The sequence below is a fragment of the Bombina bombina genome, chromosome 2 (genome assembly GCF_027579735.1).
Source record: "Bombina bombina isolate aBomBom1 chromosome 2, aBomBom1.pri, whole genome shotgun sequence".
In the NCBI taxonomy this organism is placed as follows: domain Eukaryota; kingdom Metazoa; phylum Chordata; class Amphibia; order Anura; family Bombinatoridae; genus Bombina; species Bombina bombina.
Window position 1 is genome coordinate 168,256,282 of NC_069500.1, and position 21,126 is coordinate 168,277,407.

Sequence of the window (21,126 nt, forward strand, 5' to 3'; positions counted from 1 at the left end):
ATATCACCACTTATCTAGCAGACCCCTGTGGCAAAAGAAAAGAAAAAATATTCCATTAATACAAAAGTGTATACGTGCCTTTGCCCTCATAACAAACGTTTGTACAAGAAGGTGTCACTTCAGTTTCAAGACTTACAAAATGGACTGTTGGATGTACAGATCTAGTCTTACATAAGGATACCAAGCTTCCAGATGCCAGCACCAGTGTCAAACAGCATAATTAATGCTATTGGTTAGTCGTGTTAATCTTTGCTAAATTAAACTTCATCTCACGGAACACATTACCATGGGTTATAGCATGATACTGTACATAATACTTTGTAGTAATGCATAGGTTGTCTAGTCTGATCATGGGACTAATACATAAACAAGACACATAACGTGTGGCCATTGGCTAAAGCTTTCATGGCCACAAAGCGGGGGACTGTTACAGTTTGGGAAATTGCTTATGTTATAGTTCCATTTCAATGTATATATTGTATGTATGTATGAACATATTTATGTATTGGTATAATATTCTAGTCATATTAACTAGCCATGAAAAATACAGGAAACTTTGCTTTAATGCCCTGTTTCAGTTACAAAAGCAATAAAGCCTTTTGTTTAGCATGCCCTGTCTACCTCAAAGAAAATCAGGAGATGGTAAATAAGGGAGTTATTTCCCCAGGCTTCCTCCCATTCAATAGAGTCACCAAATATTTACATGTAAATAGGAGTCTTTAGCTGTTGGGGTGTGGATGTGGTAGATAACAGGTTATCATGATTTATAGCTATCCACCCCCTACAATAGCCCCTATTTACATGTAAACAGCTAGGACCAATGGTGTTCAGTTTTCCAAATATGGTGAGAAGTGGGAAAAATTGAACTAATTGCATTAAAGTAATACTAACAAATGGAGCATGGTTTTAATATATAGAACAAGATTGTCAGTAGAGTTAGTCAGAGTCAGAGAGAAGGAGAGGAGAGAGAGGGAGGATGAGGACAGGAAGCTAGCAGAAACATCCAGACTGTCCCAGACAACCCCTATTACAACATCTGAACAAGGTACCTGTATCATATATGTTTGTATAAGTGTATATTTGTCTTGTAAGTAAATGTTAATTGTTATTGTCTTTAGGCCTACGCATTGAATATTGTGTCATTTAATGTTTCTTAGCTGATCTAATAAATAATTGTGTATTTTGAAACCAAATTCTGCCTATTAATATAATATAGAAATATCTAATCCCATAGCTACAAATTGTATATTGTAAACCCCTTTTTAGCTAAATAATAAGCCAGATTTCATATAGTTATGTCTTGCATGGTCAAGAAGCATACAATATATATTTCTGGATTAGTTAGAATTTAATTGTTAATTCCTCAATAAGTCATAAAAAGCTGTGTAAATAAACAGATATATTTTATGGAAGTAGCTACTTGTCACTCTGGGATGAAATCAGAAAATATTGCATAGATATACATATATATATTTGCACTTTACAAGTCAGATTAAGGAACTAAAATTCCTCATATTAGGAGTGTGGTTCTATCTGGGAGTTCCGGAGGAGGAGCCTGCGTTCAGGTTGTGCAACGCAAGCACCTGTGCCCTGCAGGTAACCTATTGGCGGTGATTCATCGCGCGCCACGGCCCTCTGCAACCGAGGGGAAGACACCTGCATCTGGCTCGAACTGTATACCGAGCCCTGAGGGATTCCCGCAGCGCCTATCACCTGCGCTGTCTTAACACACCTTATCTCAGAAGCCCCACGCAGGACACCGCGTGCAGGAGCTACACTGAGCCCCACCATCTCTAGCGGCAGTCCCTCCTCTCCCACCGAAGCTGCGTGAGAGGGGGTATATAGCCCAAAGATACCCGTCGACTTAGAGGACATCGAGCAACTCTCTTCACCCCTCCCCCCCCACCGGTGCTGCGCGGGGGGAGAGCAAACCAGAAACAAACACAGCACGGTCTGTTTGCAGTACAGGAGTGTCCCCGTTCGCCCGCTCGCCTTGCGGTTGGGTCCGGCAGGGCCGGCGGGCCTGGCGGGTCCGCAGGTATCTGTCTCCTTACCAGCTTACTGCCCAGGATCCCTCCTCCACTACCACTACACCTTATCAGAATCTGGGGCTTTGGAGGAAAGGGAGCAGAACCGCTACTGTCTCTTGCCCCTTTGGATGAAGAGCCGGCCACCTGTGATCAACGCTCACAAGCACACAAGAGCTAACGGCTATCATTGCAGGTGGTATCCTTGAAGAGGGGTGAGTGCAGAACAGTTATAAGCCTGCTCTCTTATCTCATTCTATATATATGCACCTTGTGAGCGAGTCTGACTGTAAAGGCATCTAAAGGATTGATGACTTTTCTGTGTTTCCCTGTTAGCAGCTAACACTAAGCTAAAAAGGCAAAAACTGGATGGAACTACAAACAGGCACAAACTGTGGCCCCAGTTACCTGTTCATATTTCTTCAACTTGCAGGTGATCTCAAGGGGGTATTTTTGAAAAACTCCCCTTTAAAATAACTCTGCTTGAGCCAAGGCCTGTTTTTACTGGGTTTCAGTATCCGAAGGTTTGGATTCTTTTGAAAGATTTTTTTCTGCCCCAAAGTTAAAGCTATTCCCCTAAAAAAAGGTGATCTGGGTCTTTGTAGCACTATCTGCAAATTTATGAGGAACATTATTCTGTAAAAATAACTGGACAAGTTTTTTTGGACACGGCCCAGGGAGGGCTAATCCTCTTAAATTTTTATTCCTTAAGACACAATGATAACATGATATAGCTTTGCTAAGATAAGCATGTTCTTAAGCTATTGTTTCTTTGTTTTGTTTTTCTTTGCTTGAATTATTTAATATTGGAGTACAGGCGTTGTGTTCTGATATATTGATTCAGTTAATAGCCCTGAAACACGAACAGTTAAAACTATACTGAAAGTATATAAGTATATAACTCTCCTATTCTCTTTATCTTTGCTCTCATACATGTATTCTGAGGTTGATCATTATGTCTCAAATTGAGGGTGATTATTAATTCACGTTTTTTTCTAAATAACAAACACTCTTATATGTCTTAGAAGGTCAGTGCCATCCTTAGGGTTAAAACTAATATAGGCAAAGCTAATATTATCTTGTGCACACTGTACTCTACCTGAGATATTTTAGCTTAGAAGGTTCCCATTGGGGAAAACCTTAATAGTCCAAAAGGTGCGGTTAATCCCTAGAGGGCTCTGCTCTAGCTTAAACGTAGTAATCTTATAATTTATTTTCTGGGAGAGAATAACCCTGGTCGGCCTAGATCACTCTTTTTCTTCACACCTACTACTAGAACACTTCTTTATTTTTTTTTTGGACCCTTCACTTTTTTCTTCACCTCCCTTCCCCCCCTTTTTTTTTTTTTTTCTCTTCACTTAGACACTTATCCACCTGAATTCACTGCGTTATTATCACCTTAAGTCACAGCACACTTTTTCTCCCTCACAGGAGCGAGGGAGGGAGACGGAGGAAGGGGGGGATTGACCACTTGGTTCTCTCTCTCCCTCTCCCCCGTTCTGCCCCCCCCCTCCTCCCCCTTTTTTCTTTTTTTTCCCCCTTACACTCACTCCTCACTTTAGTCCTTAGCCGCACTTATTTATGGATAGATTTTTAAATCCACTAACCACTCACAAAAGCACTCCACCGGCCATGGCTTCCAGAGCCAAGGATAGGAAGAACAAAGCCCCGTTAGAAACCTCGGTTGAACTGCACCCTGAACCTAGTTCTACCAGAGGGTTCAGTATGGGCACAGACTCGCAAGGGCTAGTGAATAGTATCTTGGAAGCTCTAAACCCAAAATTTGAATCACTTCGGATAGAAATAAAACAAGATCTTAACTTGCTCGCTAATGAGGTTAAACAATTTACGATGAGAATCGAAGAAGCGGAGCAAAGAGTCTCTGACCTCGAAGATCTCACATCAGTTCAAAGCACTAAAATACAGGCAAATACTAGCTCTATCAGGGAATTACAGAACAAGATCGAAGATCTAGAAAATCGATCAAGAAGGAATAATGTCAGGATAATAGGGGTCCCTGAAACTTCAGATTATTTAGATCTTCAGAAATTTGCAACTGAAACTCTCCCTAAGCTATTAAACTTCCCACAAGAGTTGCTACCCCTGGTAATAGAGAGAGCCCATAGACTAGGGAGAATAAGGGACGTAGAAGGAAACAAAGCTAGGCCCAGACCTATAATTGTACGATATTTGAGCTATCAAGATAAGCTCAGAATCATGCAATTATCAGGTAAGAATTTGCCTGTGCTTCTGGACGGGACTAAAATATCAATCTTTCAAGACTTCGCATATGCTACCTCTCTGAAAAGAAGAGAACTCACCCCAATATGCGGCAGACTAATTAAAGAAGGCATTTCTGCTACTGTATTATACCCGGCCAAACTTAAAATAGAATTTCAGGGCCACATATATTTTTATGAGACCGCTGCGGAGGCAGAGAAGTTTCTTATGGAAAAAGTTGTTAAATATGAGTAAGTGTACTTTTTAGACTACTAATAAACCTGTTATCCTATCTCTGATAAACAAAAATGATTGGTTCTGTTTTTTTCTCTTTTTCTGTATTAATTCTTAAGGAGAACTACCTTTCTGGGGACGAGGATGGGGAGGCAATACATTTATTTTTTCTTTTAAGAGGGAGAGGGAGAGATAGGAGAGAGGAGGGAAAATTTCCCCCCTTCTCTTGTTTCCCCCTTTTTCTTTTCTCTTCCTTTTTTTTTTTTTTTCTCTCTCTCTTCTTCTCTCTCCTTTAAATCCATCATGTTATTATTTGTTTACATGTTAATTATTTTTTCCTATCCTCAATTCTTCTTTTTAAGCGATGTCTAAAAGAGGTAAATTTATTTTAACGTCCTGGAATGTTGGGGGTATCTCCTCCCCAATAAAGCGCAAGGCTATAGTTTCGCAGCTGAGGAAACATAATACCGATATATCTTTCATACAAGAGACTCATCTCAATGCAGATGAATCGATTAAACTAAAAACCTCGTGGGTGAAAGAGGTATTCTATGTACCTAGCATTGGTAGGAAGCGGGGAGTGGCTATTTTATTGGGGAAGAGACTATCCTACGAAATATTAGCGAAATATCTTGACTCAAATAGTAGAATTTTAATTTTAAAGATCAAGCTGGCAAATTCTGTCTATATACTCTGTAATATCTATGCCCCCAACAACTTTGATTCTAAATTTTGGGACTCGGTCCAAACTAATATTTTACAAATGGGGGAAGGGATTGTCATTTTAGCAGGGGACTTCAATATGGTACCTCGAATACCCATTGACAGGCATAGGGGGAAAAAAAATACCTGTTCGCAATCTAAGAGAGATAAGCTAGAGGCCAGAATGTTTAGAACCTTAGAGAGTAACTTGGCTCTTAAAGATTTATGGAGATTACAACATCCAGATCAAAGAGACTATACGTGCAAGGCCAGAAACGCCAACTCTCTCTCAAGAATAGATTTATTTCTAGTTAGTGATAAAGTTATAAAGATAGGCTCTACTACTAAGATTGCACAAATAACTATTTCAGACCATGCCCCAATCCTATTAGAGATCCCTATCTGTGGTAAAATGCACCCCTCACGGCGGTTTTTTTTTCCCAAAATTTTTATCATGCAATTTAAAGTTTAAAAAACTGGCTAATGAATAAAATGAATGAATTTTTCTCTTTAAATTTGGGCTCAGTCAATAATCCAATTTCTTTATGGGAAGCGGGTAAAGCCGTAATGAGGGGGGAGATTATTGCATATATGGTCAAACTAAAAAAGAAAACCAATCTTAGACAAAATCAAGCATTCAAAGCCTTGACTAATTCTTATAACAGATATTTATCCCATCCCACCCCTCTGAATTGGAGACAATATTCTAATGCCAAGAGAGAGAGAGATACCTTACTGATCCACAATACGGTCCAAGCCGACTTAAGATCTAAAGCAAAGTTCTATCGCCATGGGGACAAGGCCGGTAAATTCTTGGCTAGTCTATATAAGAATGTACAAGGGAATTCTTCAATTGACTCATTGCTAGAATCTGACTCTTTGATCACGGATTCGAAAGAAATATTAGAAATTTTCTCAGATTACTATAAAGGAATTTATTCCTTTAGGGGATCTGATATGGTAGCTTCAAGAGGTTTCTGGGAAGGCCTGGACCACCCAGTTCTTACGGAAGAGGCAGTAAATAAAATTAACACCCCTGTATCGGATCAAGAGATCCTTCAAACCATTAAGGAACTTCGATCAGACAAAGCTCCTGGGCCGGACTCATTGCCCAATGAGTTTTATAAGTTACTGGCATCGACTGTTACTCCACACTTAAAAACACTCTTAATTACTTCTACATAGAAAGGAACCCTATTCCTATATCCTTCTCTGCCTCTACGACCTCACTGATCTTAAAGCAAGGTAAAAATCCTCTAAAAAAGGAGGCTTATCGGCCCATAGCATTATTAAACTCTGATTACAAGCTATTGACCTCGATCCTAGCTAAAAGACTACAGAGTGAGATTGGGCCTCTCATTAATGAGGACCAGGCGGGGTTTCTAAACAAACGCAACTTAACAGCTAAAATCAGAGAACTCTTTCTGATCCTTGACTATTTTAATAACTCTGTGGAAACACCATCTCAAGATCAAGTGGATCTGGCGGGTAGTAGCCTTAGACGCAGAGAAGGCGTTTGACTCAGTACATCATCGGCATATTTTGTCTTCCTTGCTATCCTGTGGTTTTAAGGATAACTTTGTACATTTTATTAAAAATCTCTGTGAAAACTCTTCAACCAAGCTCTCTATTAATCAGCTAGAATCTGGTCCAATTAAACTTCAAAGGGGCACCAGACAAGGCTGCCCCTTATCTCCTTTGCTCTTTGACCTAGCCATTGAGCCTCTTGCTCTTAAAATAAGAAAAGATCTCCAAGGTATTAAGATAGGGTCAGTGGAACAAAAAATTGCTCTGTATGCCGATGATGTACTGGTCTACGTCTCAAATACCAGATCCAATATCCCCAAATTACTTTCGATTACAAATTCTTTTGGAGCCTTCACGGGTTATAAAATTAATCTGACCAAATCAGAATTAATGTGGATTAGGAAAAGTGAGACGTCTATGACTGACTTACCTTTCAATGAGGTTAGATCTCACTTCAGATATTTAGGCATTAATGTTTCCCCCAATCCACGAGAGTGGTATGATCTTAATATCTCTCCAGTCCTATTTAAGGTAAAGGAGTATATGAGGAACTGGCAAAATTTCCCCCTCTCATTGACGGGTCGAATTGCTCTTTTCAAGATGGTCCTTCTTCCCAAGATCCTCTTCCCTTTACAAAATGTACCAGTAATCTTGAAAACTAAAGACTGGAAGAGCCTGTGTAAGGCCCTTCGGTACTTCCTATGGAGATGCAAAAGGCCCCGAATTTCGATCTCTAGATTGCATCTACCCAGGAGATACGGTGGCATGGCTTTACCAGACCTCAGTAGTTACAGCTTGGTCTTCTTAGCTCGAACTGTGATAGACTGGCTATTAAATAAGAATTATTTCACGAATAACACTCTTGAAATGAACATATTATATCCGTATAAGCCTACAGCGTTAATCCACTGCCCATTACACCTGATTCCTAAGGAAGTGAAATGCCTTAGTTCTATATATACAATTTTACAAGCTTGGAGAAAATTAGGACATAAATTAGACATAGACCTATCTATTCCGAGATTTCAAGGATTATGTGGCAACCCGGAATTTCAAAGATGTACCCAATCGCAGGTCTTCCAGAGATGGAATAGCCTCAGATTGACTTATCTCACACAATTTATAAATCAGGAGGCCTGCCTAATTAAAACTTTTGAGACCTTAAAACAGGAATTCGAACTAAGCAACAAAGACTTCTTTGCGTACCTACAGGCTAGGCATTATCTTTTCTCGCTTATTAGTAAATATGGCTGGTCCTGGTCTTGGGGGAAACTAGATAACTGGCCTATTCTGGTTAAAAATAACCTATTCTCCATCTCAACTTGGTACAATTTGCTGGTCAGCCAGAAAGGTGAATCTAATCTGGAGTATATAACGCAAAAATGGAATTTACTATCGCAAGATCTAGACATAGACCCCAACCAGGTTGAAAAGTCTATAGCTATAATAACACAAACTACCTTGTCTGCTAGCTGGAGGGAATCACATATCAAGCTATTGTATAGAACTTATTATACCCCGCTCAAAGGATTTAAATGGCATAACTTCAATTTTAATATGTGTCCAAAATGTTCCCTTCCAGCGGCGGACCTAGTTCATATGATATGGACCTGTCCCCGATTAATGCAGTTTTGGAGGAAATTAGAATTTTGGCTTACTAGGGTGCTGAAAATTTCGCCTTTCTCTCTCTCCTTGGCAGAAGTAATTTTTTTTGTTGAACCCCCGTCCACTCATAACTCTAAAAAAATATTAAATATGACAATTCTGGCTGCAAGGAATTTAATTTTTAATAAATGGCGAAACACTTCAATCCCGAGTATATCAGAAGTTAAAAACTACATGAAAAAGCAATGTCTCATCGAGCAGCTGGACATAACTCTGGCTTCCGAAAGAGACATAACTCTCTTTTTTCAGAAATGGTCTAGATTCATCAAAATCTTCCCTCAGAAAGAAATAGATAATTTAATATACCCCCTTAGAAATACAGAGACAGTCTTATTAGGATGTTGGTAAGAAAGGCTTTCCCCCTTTTCTTTTTTCCCCTTTTTTTTTTTTTCTCCCTTTTTTTTTTTCTCTTTCTTTTTTTTTTTTTTTTCCTCTGTCTCTCTCTCCCCCTCTCTCTCTCCCTCTTTCTCTCTCTCGCTTTCCCTCTGTGCCGCCCCCCCCATCCCCCTCTTCCCGCAGAGGTCGGATAGATAATGGTTAAACTGAAACTTGGTTTAAAAAAGTATGTGCCTTTAACTATCTATGTGTTAATAGGAGACCTCCTCTCTTTCTTATTTTTTGTATATGTATTTCTCCTGAGAATTGTTGATTATTGTTTATGTTTCAAACTCAAAACTGAATAAAAATTAGTATAAAAGAGGAAAAAGATTGGAGGTAACAGATAAGACATCCGGATAGAGAGGAATTGTAACATTCTATCTGACACAGAAAGTTCAAGTTGTTTAGAACTGTATTTTTTCAGTTATGTCTGATTGGATAAGATTTTGTTGTGTTAAACTTCATACGGCTGGTATGTATTGTATCTCTGAATTTTTGTTCATAATTTTACCTCCAATAAAAAATACATTTAAAAAAAAAAAAAAAAAAAAAAATTCCTCATATTAAATAACCTTTAAGACTAAATATAATATTTGTACTCTCATATAATTTTGTAGAGTTATCATTTTTAAGAGTTATACTTTTAAAAGTTGGACTCTTTATTATTTTTAAGATGGTCTACAGATAATCTTGGGAGCTGGAACATGCCCCTGGGAGGAAATGTTTTGAACTCTAACTTGTACCATTGGGAAACTATGTTCACTGCCCACGGGTCTGGGACATCTCGTTCCCAAGAGAGTCTGCCTTCCACTTGATCTGATCCCGGATCGGGGGCAACCCCTTCATGCTGACTTGGATTCAGTTGAGGGTTTCTTGTATTGCTTCCCCTTGTTCCAGGACTGACCAGGCTTCCAGGAGGGCTTGGATTGTTCCTGTTTGGTAGAGGCAGGGGAAGACTTACCCCTGAAGTTACGAAAGGAACGAAAATTAGTCTGACGTCCCTTCATTTTGTTCTTCTTGTACTGAGGCAGAAAGGATCCTTTACCACCCGTGATATCGGAAATAATTTCTGCCAATGCCGGCCGGAACAAGGTCTTTCCCTTGTAAGGGATTGCCAAAAGCTTAGATTTAGAAGAAACATCAGCAGACCAAGATTTAAGCCATTGTGCTCTACGCGCTAAGATTGCAAAACCAGATATTTTGGCCCCAAATTTAATAGCTTGTAAAGAAGCGTCAGTGATAAAAGAATTAGCTAACTTTAGAGCCTTTATCCTATCCTGAATTTCCTCCAAAGGAGTTTCCACTTGAAGGGATTCAGACAGGGCGTTAAACCAATAGGCTGCCGCACCGGTTACTGTGGCAATGCACACCGCCGGTTGCCATTGCAACCTCTGATGAGTATACATTTTCTTTAAAAAAGGCCTCCAGCTTTTTATCCATAGGATCTTTGAACGAGCAACTCTCCTCAATAGGAATAGTAGTTCTCTTTGCCAAAGTGGAAATCGCCCCTTTCACCTTTGGAACAGTCTGCCATGACTCCTTTATGGAGTCAGCCACCGGGAATATTTTCTTAAAGACAGGAAAGGAAGAAAAAGGAATCCCTGGTCTATCCCATTCCCGGGTAATAATTTCCATGGCACGGTCTGGTACTGGAAACACCTCCCCAGGTGAGGGGACATCAAAGTATCTATTTAATTTACTAGATTTCTTAGGGTTGACAACAACAGGTGCATCTGAGTCATCCAAAGTAGCTAGAACCTCCTTTAGCAAAACACAGGTGTTCAAGCTTAAATCTAAAAGGAAACCACTTCAGCATCAGAAGAAAGAATTACACTATCCGAATCTGAGATTTCACCCTTAGAGGCTACCGAAGTATCCTCCTCCTCTGACTTATGGGAGAGAGCAACTTGGGTAGCCTGTACAGGATCTGATACCTTACTATCTGATTCTCTAGACTTCCCCTTAAGTTTACCCTGCAGCAAGGGAATGGCAGCTAATGCCTCAGATACCGATGAGGACACCTGAGCAGCAATTCCTGCCTTCAAAAAGACTCCATCGAGTCTGTGAGGAACCGCAGGGCACTGCCTGAGACAGTAATGATACCTGGGGTACTTGAGGAAGAGACTGTGGCATTGCCTGAACATGTCAGGGTGCCAGGAATCAGACTGAGATGAGAAGTGCAAAAATAATCACACCTTTATTAATAGCAAAAAATAATAAAAAGTCCACAAGTCTAACAAGCCAGGAATCAAAACCAGAGCTGGTAGTCAGACAAGCCGAGTCAGGAGCCAAAGCGAATAGTCATACGAGCCGGAATCAGGAACAAGGAAAACAGCAGAGTCAGGAACAAGCCAGGGATCAGGAACCAGGAAGGACGTCAGACAGCCAGGTAATACACAGGAACTCTCACAAACAGGTCTGAGACAACGCAAAGGCAAAGCATACTGAACAGAGGCCCTTTAAATAATAAGTGATGACATCACAATTCTGAGACTGCATCCTGTCTCACATGGATGATGCACACCAGTCTGGCCATAAAAGGAAGTGCAGGAATTGAGCAGCATCCCCCACAATGCACCATAGTCAGGAAGAGAGGTGAGTAAAACAGTGAAAAAAACAGTGAAAAAACCCTGACAGAACAGAATTCACCTGAGAGAATGGTGGCTCAGTAACAAAAAGTCTGTCTTTATACATCAAGGTTCTTTCAATACAGGAACTATAAAAAGGCAAAGGAGGTTCAACATGGGCACTCAAACAAATTTTGCCCTCTGCTTCAGGCATAGACTCTAAGTCCATCTTGCAAAAGATCTAGGTAAATGACAAAAAACAAAAACTTTTTTTTTTTTTTTTTTAAATACTGTCCTTTTAACTGAGTAAAGATAGAATAATACACAGTAGGATGTCTGTTACAGGAACCGCAACTAACCAGCAAAAAAACCTCCCCTTTTATACTCCGCTCCCTTTCTACAGAAAAACTTAACAATTCAGTTATATCAAATGTCTGGCCCCTCTACACCTCAGCATAAAGCTGGGGTGCCTACCTGAAACTTTACGAATAGAGAAAGACTGTATTTCAGGCAAAACACGCTATCCATTGCATGTGCAACCGCCTACAGCTGAAACAAGGGAAGGACACAAAGTTACAGCGCGCTCTGAGACCGGAAGAAGCTCCACCCCATGATGTCACAAACTGTCCGATAAACAGACCGCAATCAAAAATAAAAACATTGAGTTTTCCCTCTCCTTGAAAAAACGTCTGATCCCAGAAGTTAATAACCCTGAGCCACCTATATAAAATAAATAAAAAACATAATTTATGCTTACCTGATAAATTTATTTTTCTTGTAGTGTATCCAGTCCACGGATCATCCATTACTTGTGGGATATTCTCCTTCCCAACAGGAAGTTGCAAGAGGATCACCCACAGCAGAGCTGCTATATAGCTCCTCCCCTCACTGCCATCCAGTCATTCGACCGAAACAAGACGAGAAAGGAGAAACCATAGGGTGCAGTGGTGACTGTAGTTTAATTAAAATTTAGACCTGCCTTAAAAGGACAGGGCGGGCCGTGGACTGGATACACTACAAGAGAAATAAATTTATCAGGTAAGCATAAATTATGTTTTCTCTTGTTAAGTGTATCCAGTCCACGGATCATCCATTACTTATGGGATACCAATACCAAAGCTAAAGTACACGGATGATGGGAGGGACAAGGCAGGAACTTAAACGGAAGGAACCACTGCCTGTAGAACCTTTCTCCCAAAAACAGCCTCCGAAGAAGCAAAAGTGTCAAATTCGTAAAATTTTGAAAAGGTGTGAAGCGAAGACCAAGTCGCAGCCTTGCAAATCTGTTCAACAGAGGCCTCATTTTTAAAGGCCCAGGTGGAAGCCACAGCTCTAGTAGAATGAGCTGTAATCCTTTCAGGGGGCTGCTGTCCAGCAGTCTCATAGGCTAAGCGTATTATGCTCCGAAGCCAAAAGGAGAGAGAGGTTGCCGAAGCTTTTTGACCTCTCCTCTGTCCAGAGTAAACGACAAACAGGGCAGATGTTTGACGAAAATCTTTAGTAGCCTGTAAGTAAAACTTCAAGGCACGGACTACGTCCAGATTATGCAAAAGACGTTCCTTCTTTGAAGAAGGATTAGGACACAATGATGGAACAACAATCTCTTGATTGATATTCCTGTTAGAAACCACCTTAGGTAAAAACCCAGGTTTGGTACGCAGAACTACCTTGTCTGAATGAAAAATCAGATAAGGAGAATCACAATGTAAGGCAGATAACTCAGAGATTCTTCGAGCCGAGGAAATAGCCATCAAAAACAGAACTTTCCAAGATAAAAGTTTAATATCAATGGAATGAAGGGGTTCAAACGGAACTCCCTGAAGAACTTTAAGAACCAAGTTTAAGCTCCACAGGGGAGCAACAGTTTTAAACACAGGCTTAATCCTAACCAAAGCCTGACAAAATGCCTGGATGTCTGGAACTTCTGCCAGACGCTTGTGCAAAAGAATAGACAGAGCAGAAATCTGTCCTTTTAAAGAACTAGCTGATAAGCCTTTGTCCAAACCCTCTTGGAGAAAGGACAATATCCTAGGAATCCTAACCTTACTCCATGAGTAACTCTTGGATTCACACCAATAAAGATATTTACGCCATATCTTATGGTAGATTTTCCTGGTGACAGGCTTCCGAGCCTGTATTAAGGTATCAATGACTGACTCGGAGAAGCCACGCCTTGATAGAATCAAGCGTTCAATCTCCATCCAGTCAGTCTCAGAGAAAGTAGATTTGGATGATTGAAAGGACCTTGTATTAGAAGGTCCTGCCTCAGAGGCAGAGTCCATGGTGGAAGAGATGACATGTCCACTAGGTCTGCATACCAGGTCCTGCGTGGCCACGCAGGCGCTATCAGAATCACCGATGCTCTCTCCTGTTTGATTTTGGCAATCAGTCGAGGGAGCAGAGGAAACGGTGGAAACACATAGGCCAGGTTGAAGAACCAAGGAGCTGCTAGAGCATCTATCAGTGTTGCTCCCGGGTCCCTGGACCTGGATCCGTAACAAGGAAGTTAGGCGTTCTGGCGAGACGCCATAAGATCCAGTTCTGGTTTGCCCCAACGATGGACCAGTTGAGCAAACACCTCTGGATGGAGTTCCCACTCCCCCGGATGAAAAGTCTGACGACTTAGAAAATCTGCCTCCCAGTTCTCTACGCCTGGGATGTGGATTGCTGACAGGTGGCAAGAGTGAGACTCTGCCCAGCGAATTATCTTTGAGACTTCTAACATCACTAGGGAACTCCTGGTTCCCCCTTGATGGTTGATGTAAGCCACAGTCGTGATGTTGTCCGACTGAAATCTGATGAACCTCAGTGTTGCTAACTGAGGCCAAGCTAGAAGAGCATTGAATATTGCTCTTAACTCCAGAATATTTATTGGGAGGAGTTTCTCCTCCTGAGTCCACGATCCCTGAGCCTTCAGGGAGTTCCAGACTGCGCCCCAACCTTGAAGGCTGTCATCTGTTGTTACAATCGTCCAATCTGGCCTGCGAAAGGTCATACCCTTGGACAGATGGACCCGAGAAAGCCACCAGAGAAGAGAATCTCTGGTCTCTTGATCCAGATTTAGTAGAGGGGACAACAAATCTGAGTAATCCCCATTCCACTGACTTAGCATGCATAATTGCAGCGGTCTGAGATGCAGGCGTGCAAATGGCACTATGTCCATTGCCGCTACCATTAAGCCGATTACTTCCATGCACTGAGCCACTGAGGGGCGTGGAATGGAATGAAAGACACTGCAAGCATTTAGAAGTTTTGATAACCTGGACTCCGTCAGGTAAATTTTCATCTCTACAGAATCTATAAGAGTCCCTAGGAAGGAGACTCTTGTGAGTGGTGATAGAGAACTCTTTTCTACATTCACTTTCCACCCATGCGACCTCAGAAATGCCAGAACTATCTCTGTATGAGACTTGGCAATTTGAAAGCTTGACGCCTGTATCAGGATGTCGTCTAGATAAGGAACCACCGCTATGCCTCGCGGTCTTAGAACCGCCAGAAGTGAGCCCAGAACCTTTGTAAAAATTCTCGGGGCAGTGGCCAACCCGAAGGGAAGAGCTACAAATTGGTAATGCCTGTCTAGAAAGGCAAACCTTAGGAACCGATGATGATCTTTGTGAATCGGTATGTGAAGGTAGGCATCCTTTAAGTCCACTATGGTCATGTACTGACCCTCTTGGATCATGGGTAGGATGGTCTGAATAGTTTCCATTTTGAATGATGGAACTCTGAGGAATTTGTTTAAGATCTTTAGATCCAAGATTGGTCTGAAGGTTCCCTCTTTCTTGGGAACCACAAACAGATTTGAGTAAAATCCCTGTCCTTGTTCCGTCCACGGAACTGGATGGATCACTCCCATTACTAGGAGGTCTTGCACACAGCTTAGGAATGCCTCTTTCTTTATCTGGTTTGATGATAACCTTGAAAGATGAAATTTCCCTTGTGGAGAAGCTTTGAAGTCCAGAAGATATCCCTGAGATATGATCTCCAACGCCCAGGGATCCTGAACATCTCTTGCCCACGCCTGGGCGAAGAGAGAAAGTCTGCCCCCCACTAGATCCAATCCCGGATAGGGGGCCGTTCCTTCATGCTGTCATGGGGGCAGCAGCAGGCTTCCTGGCCTGCTTGCCCTTGTTCCAGGACTGGTTAGGTTTCCAGGCCTGTCTGGAATGAGCAACAGTTCCCTCTTGTTTTGAAGCGGAGGAAGTTGATGCTGCTCCTGCCTTGAAATTTCGAAAGGCACGAAAATTAGACTGTTTGGCATTTGATTTGGCCCTGTCCTGAGGAAGGGTATGACCCTTGCCTCCAGTAATGTCAGGAATAATTTCCTTCAAGCCAGGCCCGAATAAGGTCTGCCCCTTGAAAGGAATGTTGAGTAATTTAGACTTTGAAGTCACATCAGCTGACCAGGATTTAAGCCATAGCGCCCTACACGCCTGGATGGCGAATCCGGATTTCTTAGCCGTTAGTTTAGTCAAATGAACAATGGCATCAGAAACAAATGAGTTAGCTAGCTTAAGCGTTCTAAGCTTGTCAATAATTTCATTCAATGGAGCTGTCTGGATGGCCTCTTCCAGGGCCTCAAACCAGAATGCCACCGCAGCAGGGACAGGCGCAATGCATGCAAGGGGCTGTAAAATAAAACCTTGTTGAATAAACATTTTCTTAAGGTAACCCTCCAATTTTTTATCCATTGGATCTGAAAAAGCACAACTGTCCTCAACCGGGATAGTGGTACGCTTTGCTAAAGTAGAAACTGCTCCCTCCACCTTAGGGACCGTCTGCCATAAGTCCCGTATAGTGGCGTCTATTGGAAACATTTTTCTAAATATGGGAGGTGGGGAAAAGGGCACACCGGGTCTATCCCACTCCTTGCTAATAATTTCTGTAAGCCTTTTAGGTATAGGAAAAACGTCAGTACACACCGGCATCGCATAGTATCTATCCAGCCTACACAATTTCTCTGGAATTGCAACTGTGTTACAGTCATTCAGAGCAGCTAATACCTCCCCAAGCAATACACAGAGGTTCTCAAGCTTAAATTTAAAATTAGAAATCTCTGAATCAGGTTTCCCCGAGTCAGAGATGTCACCCACAGACTGAAGCTCTCCGTCCTCATGTTCTGCATACTGTGACGCAGTATCAGACATGGCTATAACAGCATTTGCGCGCTCTGTATCTCTCCTAACCCCAGAGCTATCGCACTTGCCTCTTAATTCAGGCAATCTAGATAATACCTCTGACAGGGTATTATTCATGATTGCAGCCATGTCCTGCAAGGTAATCGCTATGGGTGTCCCTGATGTAATTGGCGCCATATTAGCGTGCGTCCCCTGAGCGGGAGGCGAAGGGTCTGACACGTGGGGAGAGTTAGTTGGCATAACTTCCCCCTCGACAGAACCCTCTGGCGATAATTCTTTTATAGATAAAGACTGATCTTTACTGTTTAAGGTGAAATCAATACATTTAGTACACATTCTCCTATGGGGCTCCACCATGGCTTTCAAACATAATGAACAAATAGGTTCCTCTGTGTCAGACATGTTTAAACAGACTAGCAATGAGACTAGCAAGCTTGGAAAACACTTTAAAACAAGTTTACAAGCAATATAAAAAACATTACTGCGCCTTTAAGAAACACAAATTTTCCCAAATTTTGAAATAACAGTGAAAAAATGCAGTTACACTAACGAAATTTTTACAGTGTATGTAATAAGTTAGCAGAGCATTGCACCCAATTGCAAATGGATGATTAACCCCTTAATACCAAAAACGGAATAACAAATGACAAAAAGGTTTTTTAAACAGTCACAACAACTGCCACAGCTCTACTGTGGCTTTTTACCTCCCTCAATACGACTTTTGAAGCCTTTTGAGTCCTCCAAAGAAGTCCAGGATCATGCAGGAAGAAGCTGGATGTCTGTGTCTGTAATTTTTGCTGTGCAAAAACCCCCCAAAATAGGCCCCTCCCACTCATATTACAACAGTGGGAAGCCTCAGGGAACTGTTTCTAGCCAGCCATGTGGAAAAAACTAGGCCCCAATAAGTTTTATCACCAAACATATGTAAAAAACGATTAAACATGCCAGCAAACGTTTTAAAATACACTTTTATAAGAGTATGTATCTCTATTAATAAGCCTGATACCAGTTGCTATCACTGCATTTAAGGCTTTACTTACATTACTTCGGTATCAGCAGCATTTTCTAGCAAATTCCATCCCTAGAAAAATATTTTAACTACACATACCTTATTGCAGAAAAACCTGCACGCTATTCCCCCTCTGAAGTTACCTCACTCCTCAGAATATGTGAGAACAGCAAAGGATCTTAGTTACTTCTGCTAAGATCATAGAAAACGCAGGCAGATTCTTCTTCCAAATACTGCCTGAGATAAACAGTACACTCCGGTACCATTTAAAAATAACAAACTTTTGATTGAAGAAATAAACTAAGTATAAAACACCACAGGCCTCTAACGACCTCCATCTTAGTTGAGAGTTGCAAGAGAATGACTGGATGGCAGTGAGGGGAGGAGCTATATAGCAGCTCTGCTGTGGGTGATAATCTTGCAACTTCCTGTTGGGAAGGAGAATATCCCACAAGTAATGGATGATCCGTGGACTGGATACACTTAACAAGAGAAAAGCTTAATCACTTTATACCTCTCTCATATACCATAGCAGGGCCAAGCAACCTGTTCAATTTGTATCCTGAACTCAGGATAACCTACCCCCACAAGGATGCAGAAAAGCTATTCAAGTGCCAGGGTTTCTGTATATTTGTAAAAACATGGCACTTACCTGCATCTCTGTCCGACAGGAGGACATCTCTTATACAGGACATCTATAACTTCACCTCCTCCTTGCACTGAAGGCAAAGAGAATGACTGGGGGTTGTGGGAAGGAAAGTGATAATTAACAGCTTTGCTGTGGTGCTCTTTGCCTCCTGCTGGCCAGGAGTGATATTCCCAACAGTAATTGATGATTCCGTGGAATCACTGTGTCTTAAGAAAGAAAGAAAAAAAGTCTAAAATTACAGAAAAAAAACCTAATCCCTATGAAAATAAAAAAAGCCCCCCAAAATAAAAAACACTCCCTAATCTAAACTAAACTACCAATAGCCCTTAAAAGGACCTTTTGTAGGGCATTGCCCTAAGTTAAACAGCTCTTTTACATTTAAAAAAATACTAAGTCCCCCCTAACAGTAAACCCCCGCCCACCAAACCCTCAAAATAAAAAAAAATAACACTAAAAGAAACCAAACTACCGATTACCCCTAAAGGGGCATTTGTATGGGCATTGCCCTTAAAATGGCATTCAGCCCTTTTACTGTCTTTAAAAGGGCATTCAGCTCTTTTACAAGCCCATTAAATTCCTAATCTTAAAAATAAAAAAAACCCCAAAAATAAAAAAAAGCCTAAGTCTAACCCCCAAATAGGTACTCACGGTTCCTGAAGCCTGGCGGAGAAGGTCTTCTTCCAGGTGGTGAAGTCTTCTTGGAGGCGGCAATATCTTCTTCCAGCACGGCAACCTCTACTATCTTCATCCAGGACCAAGCCGGCACGGAGTTGAGGTGACCGCGGAACAGAAGACCGGCGACCGCGGAGCCATCCAGTGTGGAGATCCTCTTCATACAATCATCGCCGCACACTGAAGATGGAATGCAAGGTACCCGTTTTACAAATGGGGTACCTTGCATTCCTATTGGCTGATTTGAACAGTCAATAGGATTTCAGTAGCTCTAATCCTATTGGCTGATTTAAAAATTTCAGCCAATAGGAATGCAAGGTACCCCAAATTGAATGCAAAGAGGAGCCTCCACACCGCTGAAGACCGCCGCTGAGGACTGCCGCTCTGGATCCGCGCACCAGGGAATACCACTCCGCACCAGGCCGCATTCGCTCCGGGTGAAGAAAATGATGGAGCTGCCTGGAAGAATACCTTCAATGCCGGACTTCAGGAACGGTGAGTACCTATTTGGGGTTTAGTCTTAGGGTTTTTTGGGCTGTAAAAGAGCTGATTGCCCTTTTAAGCACAGTAAAAGAGCTGAATTCCCTTTTAAGGGCAATGCCCAAACAAATGCCCTTTTAGGGGCAATGGATAGCTTACGTTTTTTTTAGACTTAGTTTTTTTTATTTTGGGGGGGTTGGTTGGGTGGGGGGGTTTACTGTTAGGGAATAATAGGTAAAAAAAAATTAAGTAAAAGAGCTTTTTAACTTAGGGCAATGCCCTACAAAAGGCCCTTTAAAGGGCTATTGGTAGTTTAGTATTAAATTAGGGGGTGTTTTTATTTTTGGGGGAGGGGTTTATTTTTATAGTGGTATTAGTTTAGGTTTACATTTTTTATTTTGGATAGCTTTGTTTATTTTTTTCTGTAATTTTACATTTTTTATTTTTTGTATTATTACCTTTGGGATTTATATATTTTTTAAATAGACTGCCCTCTGGGCAGGCTTATCGCCTAGTTACCACATAATAAAGTTTCCAAAATTAGGTATGAAAAGTCTGATTAATAAAGGTGGAATTTGTCTGCTACATGTGTATGTCTGGCTATGATATACCTCAAAATTGGTGTATCTACTAACAGCCTGTGGGCTATGCAAGTGCAAGAAATGGCTGCACTTACCTCAGATGCACCCACTATACTGTGCATACTGGCTGCAGAAACAACTGCGCCGGTAGAAAGACCATCCAGTGCTGTGTACGTCATAGCAGAGGATCTATGTATGGAAAATATCAACCACCCAACAGTAGGAGGCTAAGGAACTTGTGGTCCTTGCAACATCTGTAGCAGGCTTGTGACTAACTTATCATTGGCTGTAATTGTGTAACTGCCCAATACTCCAATATCCCCTTTGTTTCTAAGTAGCAGCTCTCTAAGGAAAAAAAATGGTCCTCAAATCATTCTGAGGAACCCCTCTCAGCAAAGAATCTGGAGCACCTCAATTCTTCACCTTCCCCCTATGGAGGCAAAGAAACAACTAGAATACTAGAGAGGTGGGAGGGTTTAAGTGTTTTTAGAGCTTTGGGAATTGTTGCCTGCACCTAGAGGACTAGGAGTTGAATCCCAGGAGTAATAGCTCATGGACTCTCACCACCTTATTAAAGAAAAAGGATTTGCATCATCCACTGTTCTTTAGTATGTGAAACATACTTGTAAAGCCTGTAGATGTAAGGATTTAATATGACATGAGTATAAGTTGGCAAGCAAAACACATACTTACAGTTGCTGTATTTGACGATCCTGCATTAAACCAGCTGCCTGAGAAGGACATTAAACATATATAGATATTAGTATGTCTTTTATCAGTAGGATTACAGCCATTTTTCAGAAAAAAACTGAAAGACTCTATAGCTAAGAACCTAATATTATGTTATGTTGTATTTTGTTTAATGTGATGTTTTGTTTTATGTTACATTATTATGTAGGGGTGGTAGAGTTTCATTTCAAATACCAATGTTTTTAACATTTGATTAGAAACACAACAAATATAAAAAAAGCCCTTGGGAATAATATAGAGCAATGCAGCTACTGTAAAACAAGGTCACTAATCTGTGAATATGCTCTGCTACTGTCACAGGGTGGAAGAAAAGTAGCTTTTCTTATTGCACTTGGCTTGAATTCTTCTTTTTTCCTTTTTTGTGCCTTAAGAATGCTACAATATCTCATAATGTAAGAGGTAATGCATGTAAAACTGTATACATTTATAAATATATTAATTCAGCACAGAAAAAGGTGATTACAATTCAGAAGAGCCCTCACTATAACGGTTCTAATGCTACATTTTAATATAATTGTATTTGGTCC

General features: G+C 41.1%; 1 protein-coding gene across 1 annotated transcript in view; it reads right to left on the reverse strand.

Annotated features, from left to right (window-relative positions):
* The window catches only part of SGTB (small glutamine rich tetratricopeptide repeat co-chaperone beta), a 300,564-nt gene that overhangs the window by 70,157 nt on the left and 209,281 nt on the right, over positions 1–21,126 (reverse strand). Inside the window, exon 9 of the mRNA XM_053701340.1 lies at positions 20,543–20,580. Coding sequence (XP_053557315.1) covers positions 20,543–20,580 — 38 coding nt within the window. The remainder of the gene's footprint in view (positions 1–20,542; positions 20,581–21,126) is intronic.